The sequence below is a fragment of the Lontra canadensis genome, unplaced genomic scaffold (genome assembly GCF_010015895.1).
Source record: "Lontra canadensis isolate GAN:19392208 unplaced genomic scaffold, GSC_riverotter_1.0 scaffold116, whole genome shotgun sequence".
Taxonomy (NCBI): Eukaryota; Metazoa; Chordata; class Mammalia; order Carnivora; family Mustelidae; genus Lontra; species Lontra canadensis.
In genome coordinates, this window is record NW_022631110.1 from 2,913,992 (window position 1) to 2,927,402 (window position 13,411).

General features: G+C 44.9%; 1 protein-coding gene across 5 annotated transcripts in view; it reads right to left on the minus strand.

Moving 5' to 3' along the window:
• The window catches only part of PHKA2 (phosphorylase kinase regulatory subunit alpha 2), a 75,317-nt gene that overhangs the window by 39,227 nt on the left and 22,679 nt on the right, over nucleotides 1-13,411 (minus strand). For all 5 annotated transcript variants that reach the window (XM_032840736.1, XM_032840735.1, XM_032840734.1 and 2 more), the window contains exons 2-7: nucleotides 11,872-12,030; nucleotides 8,630-8,677; nucleotides 7,584-7,752; nucleotides 5,582-5,664; nucleotides 3,008-3,088; nucleotides 1,771-1,869 (exon numbers count right to left, since the gene is read on the minus strand). In XM_032840736.1, coding sequence (XP_032696627.1) covers nucleotides 1,771-1,869; nucleotides 3,008-3,088; nucleotides 5,582-5,664; nucleotides 7,584-7,752; nucleotides 8,630-8,677; nucleotides 11,872-12,030 — 639 coding nt within the window. The remainder of the gene's footprint in view (nucleotides 1-1,770; nucleotides 1,870-3,007; nucleotides 3,089-5,581; nucleotides 5,665-7,583; nucleotides 7,753-8,629; nucleotides 8,678-11,871; nucleotides 12,031-13,411) is intronic.

Genomic DNA, 13,411 nt, shown 5'->3' on the forward strand with positions numbered 1-13,411 from the left:
TCGGAGGGCACAGTGCTACCTGGACCCCATGCTGAGAACTGCTGGTCTCCCTCCCTTGGGGGCCTTTTGTTGACTTTGCTATCTCTCGGACGTGCAGGGGAAGAATTACGGACTACTCCGTCAGCAGGCCACGGTGTCCTGGCTGTGAAGACAAAGACAGAGGAGCACACACATACAGGGACAGCACGGAGAAATGTCTGACTTCTGTGGAACATGTCCGGGTGATCCAGAACCCACGTGAAGGGGTCAACACCAAGAGACCATACGAACACTCGGGCAAAATGGTAGATAACAATTACTGTAGTCCTAGAATTTGGGTTACTTAGTGGCACTATAATATAGCCTCAATTATAAGGTGATTGGATCAGGCACTGTAAACTAAAGGTAGGCGAGTGGTAAGTGTGGGAAGAGAAGGCAGCGGACATAGGGATCTAGTGTTACAGAAACGGGGCTAGAGCCCTGCAAATGTAAGAGTATTAAATTTCATATAAACGTGGTATACTACATTAACTGATTTTTAGATGTTAAACCAATTTTGCATTCCTAGAATAAATCCCATCTGGTCATGTTAAAAAAATCTTTTTTCCATTTTATAAAGAAGGAATTTGGACACTATGTTCAGTTCACACACGAGGGCTGAAATGCAGACACAGAGACTCATGTGACAGAACAAGCATTCTAAGACAGGCTCCGCTGGCTACAGAGCTCACACAGCTTCCACTAGGGACCACGCATTATTAAGGGGCATACCAGCTCGACTCTATTAAACTATGCCCCAAGAAACAGCAGATTTCCCATTAAGGACAACTTAATGCGAGAAAATGGAGTGAGCTGCAAAGGGGGTAAAGATGGGGAATGCTTCAGCTTCAGAATAAAGCTTCATTTTCTCAAGCGAACTGACCCCCCAAGCCCAGTTCTTTAGCTGCCCTCCCTTAGGCTCTCTACCTGGAAACTCGCTCTCCCCCTAGAAGCTCTCTGCTAACAAGTCCGCATGGCTCTCACCCCCACAACGCCGGCACGGGCTGTGGCACACAGTGGGCCCTCGGTAAGTAAGAGTTTGCTGACTGACCGGCAACAGGGGACCTACTGTCTGCTTGATGGAGTCCCCTAACCTGCAACAAATCCCTGCTTCCTCTGACCTTTATTTCAGGCAGGGTCCACTAATTTGCCATTTCTTCCATCTCAGCTCTCCTCCACTATCCTTTCCGCCCATCTCAACCCCTCCCCAAGTGAACTACTGCTTGCTGGTCCTTTGATGATTCATGAAAGAAACTTGAGAGAAAACCACCTATATGCTCAAAAAGCAGACCAGATTTTGTCTCCAGCCAAACAAGGTTGCTGTGATGGTTGACGTCATAGATATACCTCGCTGTCATTGTGTCTCAGGTTTATGTAGTACTTCTCAGCTTACAGAGCGCTCTGACCAGCTAAGCTGATTTACTCTGATCCTTATAACTGCCCTGTGTGACAGGAGGGGAAGGTGCCAGTAGGCCCATTTTATGGATGAGGGAACTAAAGCTCAGAGAAGCCAAGTGTCACCAAGCAAGAAAGGTGAGGAGTATGGGGTGGATGGTGGCGCACACAACTCTTGATCTCAGGATCATGAGTTCAAGCCCCATGTTGGGGGTAAGATTACTTAAAAATAAATCTAAAAAAAAAAGAAAGGAAAGAAAGAAGATAGATAGATAAGGATGTGACCTGGAGCCCAGGTCTTCTGCTCTGTCAGCGTCCTTCCCTCCTGTCCAGACCCTGAGAGGCTGGAGCTGTTACCTGGCAGTGTTCGACATCATCAGGCAGGACATGGATGACAGACTTGCGTCCTCCGTGCGCTCCAAAAAGGTCCAGTTCATCAATTGCCTCAAGGGCTGCCTACAAGCACAGGAATGAATCACTTTTTCTTTCTAGTAAACAAACACTCCCGTATCCAGTGCTCCTCCTCTGCCACTAAGCTAATCTAGCATACATGTTGTCCCAAAGGTGATGAAACACACATCTTTAAAATTCAGCTAAGGTGTCCTATAGACATGTTCTATCCTTATTTTCAGTGGAATCAGGCCTTTCCTACACATTGCTGCTCTTTGCAGAAACAAGAAAGAGAAAATAGACAAACATTTCCCCAAATGAAATCAGTATTCAACCGAAACATAAAATATGAACAAGTTCACAACATTGGCAGGGTTGTGGGGGGAGGGCACTAAACTCATGGACAGCTTTTCTTTCATTCACCTATTTATGTTAATTCTAATGTTAGCACACCTGCCACTTAAAGAAGGTTAATTCTTTCAGTATTAAGTATGTTTTCGGTCAGCTGGCCTTCACAGAACATATTTCCTGTCGCTCTGAAAATTCTAGCTCTGGAGTCTTTTTTCTATCTGAGGATAAACTTCAGTCTTGAGCGGGAGGCAGGAAGGGAGGCATGTGAAATGTCTAGGACAAGAGATGTAAATTAGTGGCTGAGGACTGACTCTGGCCCACAGCTGTGTTCTGTTTGGCCTAAAGAAATTTTTAAAATTGATTTTGAATTGGAATACCTTTCGAGAAAGTTCCCAGTGTCCCCAGTACCCTTCAATATTTTTCTATCTGGCTAGCTTCACTTGTTTATGTTACTTGCCTGACCTGACCCTCACAGACTTTTGAACTTGTAAGCCTTGCCCTACAAAGCAGTAATATTCTTTGGCCTTTTTTATGACCCAGAAAAGAAGAGTGGACATCACACACCCAGGTGCTCAGACAACAGCAAGACCTTAGACCTGTGAGTGATAATGATGGATAATAAGGAAGGAGGGCGCTTAATTTCTGGCTCATGCACATTTCAGAGTAGGAAACCTACATTCTTTACCTATAATCTCAGTCCGGCTGTGGTATACACGCCACTTGAATTTCATACCTGCTGCCAAATTTTGGGAAAAATATGCTAATCAGATTAAATCCCAACTCCTAAAGATAAGAACCAAATCAAAGCAGTAGAAATGCACAGAAGGACGAACAAACAGGTCAAGAGCGTCACCTTGGCCATTCCTACAGAGCTTGCATTCAATTCTGGAATGCCCTGATTAGTCTTATCTCCCCGTTCCCACATTCCATAATCCTGCAGAGGGAATAAAAAAAGGTAGTCATCAGAGCAGGAAAAAGAGGTACAGGAGCAGTGCTATGGAAAAATAATTCCTTTATGTTACCACAGGCACAAAGAAACATGAATATCTCTTCTCAAAGGTTCCTGAATTCATGGCTTTCTATACTCAGGCATGCTCGCCCTCAATTTCACTCCATTTGACCTCTGTGCAGAATTTTGCAAGTAAATACTCAAGTGGAACAAAAATGCATGCAAAGACACTCTCAATTTTCTTATTCTTAAAAGTTATCAATTTGTAAGAAACTCGCGATTTGTAGAGAACGAAATGTTTTATCTTCAAATCAAATGAAATGCTGCCCCTCTATTGAACTGATCCCTTTGAACTTGTATCAAATTGTAAGATAGAAAAAAGAAACTTTAACAAATGTATTCTAACTGCTTGAAGCCAACCAAATCATTTAATATAATTTAATACCTATTTCTAATATTACTTCTTGAGGGAAAATGCTGAGCAAATAACAGAGGCCAAAATCAAAATTAAGGTACAGAATACTGAACGTTTTTGGTCTTTTAAAACCAATTATTGTGAATTGGCTCAGAACACGCCATACAAAGGCTGTGATACATGCATGCCTAACTTATAATTCCTATTTTCACTGAAGAAAGGCAAGCGCTGGGTACTGTTTTGAAATAGTGTTACACACTACTGAAAAATTACAAGCCGACAAGAACAGAATCAGTGCCAAAATTTCAGTATTTATTATTTGATCTGCAAAGATGAACATTTCTAAAATGTGCAAATTTAGACATAGGCACACCAGAACGACGTTAGGCTCTTTTCTGCTGGCATGCCTGGTAGCTGAGCCACAGGACTCAAATCAGTGTTCCTCACATTCAGGCCTTTCCACATTCCAACCCATTCTCTTTCCAAGCCCAGACCGAGTGACTCATCCTCAAACACTGCTCTGATCAGCTCACTCCCCTAGAGAGGAATCTCCAAAGACCAATCTCCAAAATCTCCTTAACCCCCAGAGACTCCGGGCACCTCCCTGCCACTGGCTACACCTCCGTTATGTGGCCTCCACCCACCGCAGGCCCACAAGCAGACTTTGGTCTCTGCTAAGTCTCCAACTTCCCTCTGCACTCCCTCTCCCCAAGGACCCCTCCCACACTCAGAGCCCATTCCTGCCCATTCCTGCTTCCGGTCTTTCCACACCCTTCCGCTCATCCAAACCTGGCTCATCCTCCAAGGTCCAACTAAAGTCCCACCCTTTCCAGTCCCCTTTGGTTTCTTTAGATTTCGGCCCTACTGGCATCTTGAGCCGGACCATTCTTTGTTGTGAGGCTGTCCAGCAGAATCCCCCACCAACGCTTGCTAGATGCCAGTAGCTCCCTCCCCAGGGTGACAAGCAAAAACCATCTCCAGACATTGCCAAATGTCCCCAGGGAGGGGACGACTGCCCTGTACTGAGAATTGCCTCTTTAGACCTAGGTAGCCCTTGGACCAACCTGGTCTTCTGCCACCTATTTATGTAAAGAAGGGCTATCTGGGACTCAGCTATGCTCACGTTCATCTGTTGTCTAGCGTTGCCTTTTAGCGACAAGGGCAGAGGTGAGAAGCAACAGGGACCGCAGAGGCCAAAAAGCTATTTACTGTTGGGCCCTTTACAGAAAATGTTTGCTGACCCTGGCTTTTGACCATAGTGGCTTTTTTTTTTTTTTTTAAAACCAAACTCTACCCTTTCTTTACTGCCGTTATAGTCAGCTTTGCACAGATGAGTTGTTGTAGAACAACCAGAAGTGCATGAGGCTTCACGAGCTCCAACAGAGAGCAGCCTGGAGGCACTGGGCTTTGTACACATTTACAGCCACCCACACCTGGCCTGAGGCACACATCTGGCCCAGGCCCCTCTGCCTGTGGGCTGCCTGGAGGGGTCCCCTCTGCACTGCAGCTCCTACTGACAAGCTGACCCTGCTGCCCTTCATGCTGATTCCGGCTGGCCTGTGCACCTGCTATCAGACACGTTAGGATCTTATCTAAAACAAGCACAGGGACGCCTGAGTGGCTCTGTCAGTTAAGCGTCTGCCTTCGGTTCAGGTCCTGATCTCAGGGTCCTTGGATGGAGCCCTGCATCGGGCTCGTTGCTCAGCGGGGGGCCTGCTTCTCCCTTCCCCCTCTGCCCACTGCTCCCCCTGCTTGAGTTCTCTCCCCGCCTCTCTCTCTCTCTCTCTCTCTCTCTGGCAAATACATAGACAAAAATCTTTTTTAAAAAATTTTTTAAAAAGCATAAAGGATTCAAACAGAGCACGTGGTGCCTTCCAAACATATCAACTCCTCCATTGGATCCCAGGACAAAAATGCGTACTTTGTGTGCAGAGGTGACAATCTTAGAGCTCAAATTTTGCTAACCTTCTGATCAGGCCCAGACAGCCTGGCCATCCGAGACCTGTATGATTTTTATTGTTTTGAACTGGGACACCTGAAAAACTACGAGGTTGGATACTTACAGCAACTTTATATGCAGCTTCTATGTAAAAAACAAGATTCTGTATGAAGGCCACTTCGTCAAGGGTAAAAATAATACGTAAACCTAGTAAAGAGAAACAAACAATGAAGTTACGGAGTTAAGTTGTGGAAGGAGAGAGGTGTGCTGCCAATCCCAGATTACAAATATCCCACTAGGAAAGAAATTCTTGTACCCCTATTTTCATTTTTCTTTTTTTTCTTCTATTTTCATTTATCTTACTAGACATCAATAATTAAATCTGAAGTAAACTGTTAATGTCTAATCTCAGAAAGAGAAAGGAGGGAAGGCAGACAGGTGTGCCTATGGGTAGAAAAGGCTGAAAGGGGTGTGGGGCCTTCTGCTAGTGTTGGATTTGCACAAAGAAGTTTCCAACAAAGCACAAGTTTTAGCCCAGAGCAACCAGATACGGTTCTTATCATTGAGTGAGCCCAAGGGTGGGTATCCTTCCCCTGTAGCAGACAGGTAAAGTAGAGCCCCCAACTTCAAGAGAAAGCCTTTGACCTTGTGGAAAGGTGAGCTCCCCAGACCTCTCCGGGGGGACTACACTGACTCTCTGAAGTAGGTGGTGATAGAAAGAGCTGGATTTTTGCTGGGGCCCTTGAATGTTTAGGTGATTATGGCTAATGTACGTATTTTGAAAGTATGGATTTTTGAGGCTGGTAGGGATATGGTAAGATGGGAACTCTTACATCAATAGGGGGAGTTTAACTAGTAAACTGTTCTGCAAATGATTTGGTAATATAAGTAGCCTTTGAAGGCTATCCGACAGAAGGAAGCAAGTAGAGATGGGGTCAAAGTTGGTATTTTGGGGCAGCTGGGTGGCTCAGTCAGTTAAGCAGCCGACTCTTGATTTCAGCTTGGGTCATGACCTTGGGGTCCTGGGATCAAGCCCCACGTCAGGCTCCATGCTCAGCAGGGAGTCTGCTTGAAGATTCTCTCCCTGTCTCGTCTGCCCGTCTCCCCCAACCTCTCTCTCTCAAGTAAATAAATCTCCCAAAAAAAAAAGTTGGTATTACAATATCAGTTACGCTAGGGGGAAAAAAGGAATAAAGGAATAGTTTGATTATGGCACGTTCATTGATAAAGTCACTAAAATTATATTTATGAGGAGCTTGTAAGATCATGGGGAAAATGCTTAAGTTATAATGCTATATAACAACAGCTACTATTTATGTAAACAATATGACCCTAAATTGGGGGGGGGGAGACTTAGAGGAGACACATTTAAATGAAAATTGGCAGTGGAATTCTTTTCTATTTTCCAAACTATTTACAGCAAGCTCATCTTAATTTTCATAACCAAAAAGTATTTTTTTTAAATAAATGCCTGGTTTATTCACAAAGCTATAACAGTATTATTTACTGATTTCTGCCACCTTTAGTGTTTCACAATTGCAGACTGAAATTCATGGGAAGCCCCTAACTCAGAAGGCCAGTGTACTGGACTGGGGATAAGAACTCTGAGACACAGCAGCTAAATGACCTAATCCCCGGAGACGGTTACAGCAGACTGTATCGTGGGAGAGACCATTTGGTTAGCAGAAACACGCTGTGGTCTGGAGCTCAGGGGGCCTGGTGTCCAAGCTGCCATGGAAGCCAACAGCTTGGGCTGAGGAACAATGTTCACAGTCAGGGAGTTTCTGGCTCACTCCCAGGATGAAGGCTATGGACTGACTCACCACTCCGGGTGGACAGCCGGGTTCTAGAAATTATGTTGTTTGAATATAATTCCGGTAAATGAGGGTGTGTCTAGAAGAGGGGGTAAGAGGAAAAGGTGAAGGGGCCAGGCCAGCTTTGAGATCAACCAGAGATGCTACCAGAGCTGGCCTGACAGGTCAGAGTCCGCGTACATGACATTCTAAAGATGCACGCTTTTTCTTTACAGAAATAACTTATTTTGAATTTGGATCACTGCCTGCCACTCCCCACCCGCTTCCGGATTGCCACTCCCTGTGCAATGGGCTCCAAGGGCCCGGGCTCACCAGAGGCAGTCATCTGGGCCAGGAACAGGAGGAAGAGGGAGGTGGCATCCACCTGGAGGTGGCCCCACTGGTCGTCGCCCACCACGGTGCTGCAGGTGGCGGTGTTGTACTTGGCGTGCAAGCTATCTTTGGTACTCTGAGTGTGCTTGAACTTCTCCACTTTATCCACCTGAGGGAGAGAGCAGGCCAGCTCCACATGGTTAAGGGGCTTATGGCTGGCACAGGCCTCACCCGGGGTCTATTTCTTGGTCGAGACCTCTTAGCTGCTACCTCCGGGAGCCAGAGAGATGGAGGGCAGCACATGTCCAGTAGTGAGCACCACGCGGGGCGCTGTGTGGGGGATTCTCCCTGCCCACCTCAGAGGGATTTTAACAAGCTCTGCAGGACAAGGGGTCAAGCCAAAGGGTTTCCTTGTCTGCATAAGCCCAGCAGGAGCTGTGACACCCGGTAGGTGCTCAGCGAGAGAGAGGGGACAAAGAGGACTTATTTAAACTTCAGGGTCCAAAGGAAAAGACCTACTAGGGCTTTGAAGAGTAACCAGGCACATGCTGCTGAAGGGTGGGGCCAGCATCATTCATTTTGGAATCCTTACGGATCCTGGTATGATGCTCTGTGCATAGTATGAACTCAGTGAATTATTTTATTTACCCCTCCCTGAAATGCCACGTTTTAAACACTCAAGCATTTTCAACTCAAATGAAAAGAAACCCTTTTATAAACTCAACAGAATAAACATTACTACATGGCTGTCCGAGAGTGGCTTTTGAAAACAATGATTTCGTCTCAATTTTTAAAAAAAGGCATGTTCTCCTTCTATACAAGTAACTCTTCAAAAGAGATCGAGAAACAGGGTCCTCGGAGTCTGCGGTTCTATAGGAGGATAAGATTAGTGAAGATAATTTTAAAGGACAAAGCAAAATCTTCTCGATTTCTCTTCCACTTGAGAGGAAAAGCTCAAAACACTTTAGGAATGTTAGCTGTCACCACGAAAGTGACAGACTACCCACTCAGACGACCTGAAAACACACTTGTCATTTTCTGCCTACCTGTCTCATCATGCACTGGAGAAGACCCCGCATCAGTTTCACCACGTTCTGTGGAAATAAAGTGGGATCAGTGACAGGGTCGGCCTCCCTGCTCCATGAAAACCACCGCCTCACCACATGGCCCGTCAGCCAGGGCTGCCCCAGACCTCCCTGAGAAGGCGCGTCCTGAGCACACACAAGCGTTTGGCCTGTTGAGGCGATCTCCGCTCCCTCACAGAGAACGAAAATCTTGATGCAGTGACTTAGCTCAAATAAAGGGGTTGGACAGGATGGTACCTCCGGTTCTGAAATCCAGTGACTCCTCACCGGTATTTTAGCAAGACAAATTTTATAAGCCTGGTACCCTGATGCTAAATTCTGATGTAATTTTTTTTTTTTGTTATGCCAAAGATGAATTAAGTCTACCACGCTTGCCCTGAAGTAATGATGCTTCGCCAGAAGAGCCATCTGCGATGCCATCACAGGACTGTTGAGTAAAGTTCTTACAAAATGCAAGTAGCTACCACAGTTTCTTAATAATATGTAATGCAACCAACTATTGTCACTATCATTATGAACAATAGCCTTAGTACTAGGATAATCAGACATTCTGTCCAGGCACTGTACAAAAGCCTTGACCGGGATTGGCTTCGGTCTAATTCTTGCAACAACCTTATGAGGTGGGTGTTGTTATTGCCCCACTTTATAGATGAGGAAGCTGAGGCTGAGAGAGATGAGGCAACGTTGCTAAAGTCTGCCAGTGGGCAAGGGGTGGAGCAAGGACAGAGCCCACAGCCAGGGGTCTGACTCCAGAGTTTGAGCTCTTAGTCAATACGCTATATTGCCTCTCACTTCCTCCACAATTCAGACCCATCAAAAGGCTGGTCTTAATCCCTCCTGTTAAAAATAATATAAAACTAATTCACAAGTGGCTACAGAATGGGATATTCTGTAGGTCGAAGTAGCCTGGCTGAAAGAAGTTCCTCCCCCAGGACCATGAGCATCTCTTCTCTTGTAGAATGTACATGGTCTGCAGGGGAGGAATATAGTGAAAGCCCATGAAAGTTCATTACCAGAGAAAAATCTGGAATGAATTATCCTTCAGATCCTTCTGCCTTTAAAATCTGAGGATTCTAGGGCGCCTGGGTGGCTCAGTAGGTTAAAGCCTCTGCCTTCGGCTCAGGTCACGATCCCAGGGTCCTGGGATGGAGCCCCGCATCGGGCTCTCTGCTCAGCAGGGAGCCTGCTTCCCCCTCTCTCTCTGCCAGCCTCTCTGCCTACTTGTGATCTCTGTCTGTCAAATAAATAAATAAAATCTTAAAAAAAAAGATCTTTATAAAATAAAATAAAATAAAATAAAATCCTAGGATTCTAGAATACAATCTCATTTTAGGACATAAACTCAGGGCACCTGGGGTTGTTCAGTCGTTAAGCATCTGCCATCGGCTTGGGTCATGATCCTGGGGTCCTGGGATCAAGCCCTGCATCGGGCTATCTGCTCAGCAGGAAGCCTGCTTCTCCCTCTCCCACTCCCCCTGCTTGTGTTCCCTCTCTCGATGTCCCTCTCTGTCAAAAAAATAAATAAAATCTTTTTTTTTTTTTAAAGAGGATATAAACTCTTCTGAGGCAAAAAATGTTACCTCATAAGGTAGAAATACCAATGTTATAATTAAAATTTTCTATGTGTATAGCACAAATATTTGTCAACTGACTTCCCCTCAAATAAAGTTTCTTTCCATTACGAAGAAGCACAGCAGTTCCCAACTGGGGGTGATATTCCCATCCCCCAGGGGTGGAGGAACATCTTGATATGTGGGGCTAGAGGCATTTTTGTTGTCACCATGATGAAGGTGGGGATTACTGGCATCTAATGAGTAGGGCCCAGGGAGCCCAAGTATCTCTCAATGAGCGGGACAGTCTCACACAATGAATACTTCCTACACCCCAAAGGCAACAGCAGCCCTGCTGAGGATCATGGGAAGATTCTGTGTTATCCTCTATAATCAAGGGAAAGGTCCCTCTTTAGTTATTAACAACACTCAGCACAACAATGTGGCCTGTTCTTGTCTCACCGCTGTCAGTCACAGCGCAGCAAATCTAGTCAGCTCTAGCCTGCATCAGGAAACGTGACAGAGGAGAGGTACCCAGGTACCCGGTGTGTGCGTGTGCTCGTGTGTATAGGCAGGCAAGCTTTACTGTGATTTTGTCTCAAAGGAGGATGGGAAGTTTGATGAACATCCACATTAAATTATTATACTGCTAAAGAATGATTCACTTCCAAATGATTTTTTTTTTTTTTTTTGAATGATTCAAATCCAAACAGTCCTTCCCTTGCTCCCACAGACCGGCTTCCTCTGTTAAGTTTCTACTGCCGTCAAGGTTCCTGCCACTGCTGCCCATTTTGGCTGCTGTAGCAAGCACTGATGAAGCCCTAAGAACTCTTCCGGGACCTGATAACCCACTGGCTGTGAGGGCCAATGAGGAACATGTGAATCAAACATCAATCCCAAAGGCTCTCATGCTAAGAGAGCTACAGTGTTCTTCGTCAATGCTCCCCACCTCAACGCTCTCACTCAAAATATTCTGAAAACACCTCCTCTGCTCAAGGGCAGACTCTTTTCTTACATACTCAGTGATGGCAGATCTTTGTGAGTATGTCGCTTTCTCATTTGGGAAACCAATAAAAGGACTGCGTCATGCCATACGGTCACATAGGCCTGAATACTGGACAACACCGATGTGGTTCAAAATGAAAGGGTGACTGACTATAAATTCATAAGACTGCTTTGGAATGGTTCCATCGAGAAGGGAATTTCTAAGGGAAATTCCAAATTGTTTTAAGCAGTAGCAATACCATTTGGAGAAATACCCTTTCAACATGACTACTCTAGACTACCGCACTTTGGAATGGATATTTCTAGTGGCTGACTCTTTAAATACAATTGTATTAGTTTATAAGGACATTTTGTATATAAGTAAATATAAAATTGACAGAGGGTGTGTGAGAGAAATGTAGCTAGTTAGAAATTTGGATGCTTTCCTTTCCTTTTCAGAATCGTGTGGTTTGGCTATTTTTTAAAGCAGGGGAAAAAAAAATCTCAACAAGAATGACCAAGGAGACCACCTACGTGCCTCCCTAAAATACTCTACAGCAGAAATGGAGGCGATGCCTACACTGAACTGTTCTGCATAGCTACTTCTGGGCTTTTTTATTTGAGGAAAAGGCACTGAGCAGCCAAGACATGGCTGCCGGTCGGTATTACCTGCTCCAACTCGTAGGCTTTGGCCTTGTCCTCATCACGGTCGGCATTCTTGCGGTAGGCCATGCCCAGGCCCCACACGGCCAGAATGCTGTAGATGTTATCCCGCACCCAGGCATCCTTCTGCTCATGACTGGCCGACAGCAGCCCTGTGACGGGATTCTATTAGAGAAGAGACACAAAAATGACTCGGCACCACCCTCGCCCAGCTCTTGGCAAACGAATGCTCACCCTTCGGGGGCACAATGAGGGCTGGGGTGAGGAGTAGAAATCGGAGTTCTAGTCCCTGCTCTGCCACCAACAGCATGATCTCAGGTGAGAAGGGACATCACTTTTCTGGGCTTTGGTTTCCTCATCTGTATAATGGAAATATTAGACAAGAAAGTCTCTAAGGAATGTTCTAACTCTTATGTTCTTATTCTTTTCCTTTCCAACCAGATCTGCTGTTGTGACAAATAGAAGAAAGAGCAAACAGAAAAAGCCTACAGACTTTCACAGATCTGTGCACTGAAGGCTTAAGTCTTCTTCTGCCTTCGTGTTTCTACACCAGTTGGTGAAGCACTAACCCTGGGAGCAAGAGACCCGGATGCAGGGTCCCACTCCACCAGTCTAGCTCTGTGCACCAGGGGAAGCCATCTACCTTAACTGGGCCTCCACTGCCTTGTCTGTGATCTAGACACTTCACGTGCCTGAAAAGGAAGCACTAGGCAAGAGGACATCGGGGGTCCTACTTAGCTACGATATTTAAAAGGACAGCTGAGTCACTAAAAAGCCAGATCTTCACACCAAAAAAGTATACACAATATTCCCGACAGCATTATTCATAATAACCAAAAGTGGAAAGAACCCAAATGCCTATCAACTGATGAATGAACACAATGTGGTCTATACAAACAACAAAATATTATTCAGCAACAAAAAGGAGAGAAGTGCTAAGATATGCTACAGCACGCGTGACCCTTGCAAACATGATGAGAAGTAAAAAATCTGGTTACAGAGGACTGCATAATGCATGGTTCCATTTATAAGAAATGTCCAGAATAGGCAAATCTGTAGAGATAGAAAGTAGATTAGTGGTTGTCTAGGGCTGGGGTTGGGGGAAGGATGGGAGAAGTGGGGAGTGAGTGACTGATAACAGGTTTCTTCCTTTCTGGGGGTGATCAAATTGTTCCAAAATTGTGGTGACGGTATACAACTCTGTAAATATACTACCAATCATTACATTGTTTATTTTAAACAGATGAGTTATATGATAAGTAAATTATATCACAATAAAGCTATTTTTCTTAAAAGCCAGTGCTAATAAACTCTGTGCCTAGAAATAAAACGGTAAGGTAGAAAAAGAGTCACATAAAGATAAAGTCTTGTTGACCTTTCCTGAAAATACGCAAAGAAATATGTACCTAATAAAATACATCTAATAAAATACAGAGCTTTGCCAGCTTAAACAAAATTAATCAAAAGGGTACTTAATTATCTACAAGAAGGCTCATGAAAAGATTTGGGTCCTTTCAAAGTGATATTACCATGGATATTAGGTAAA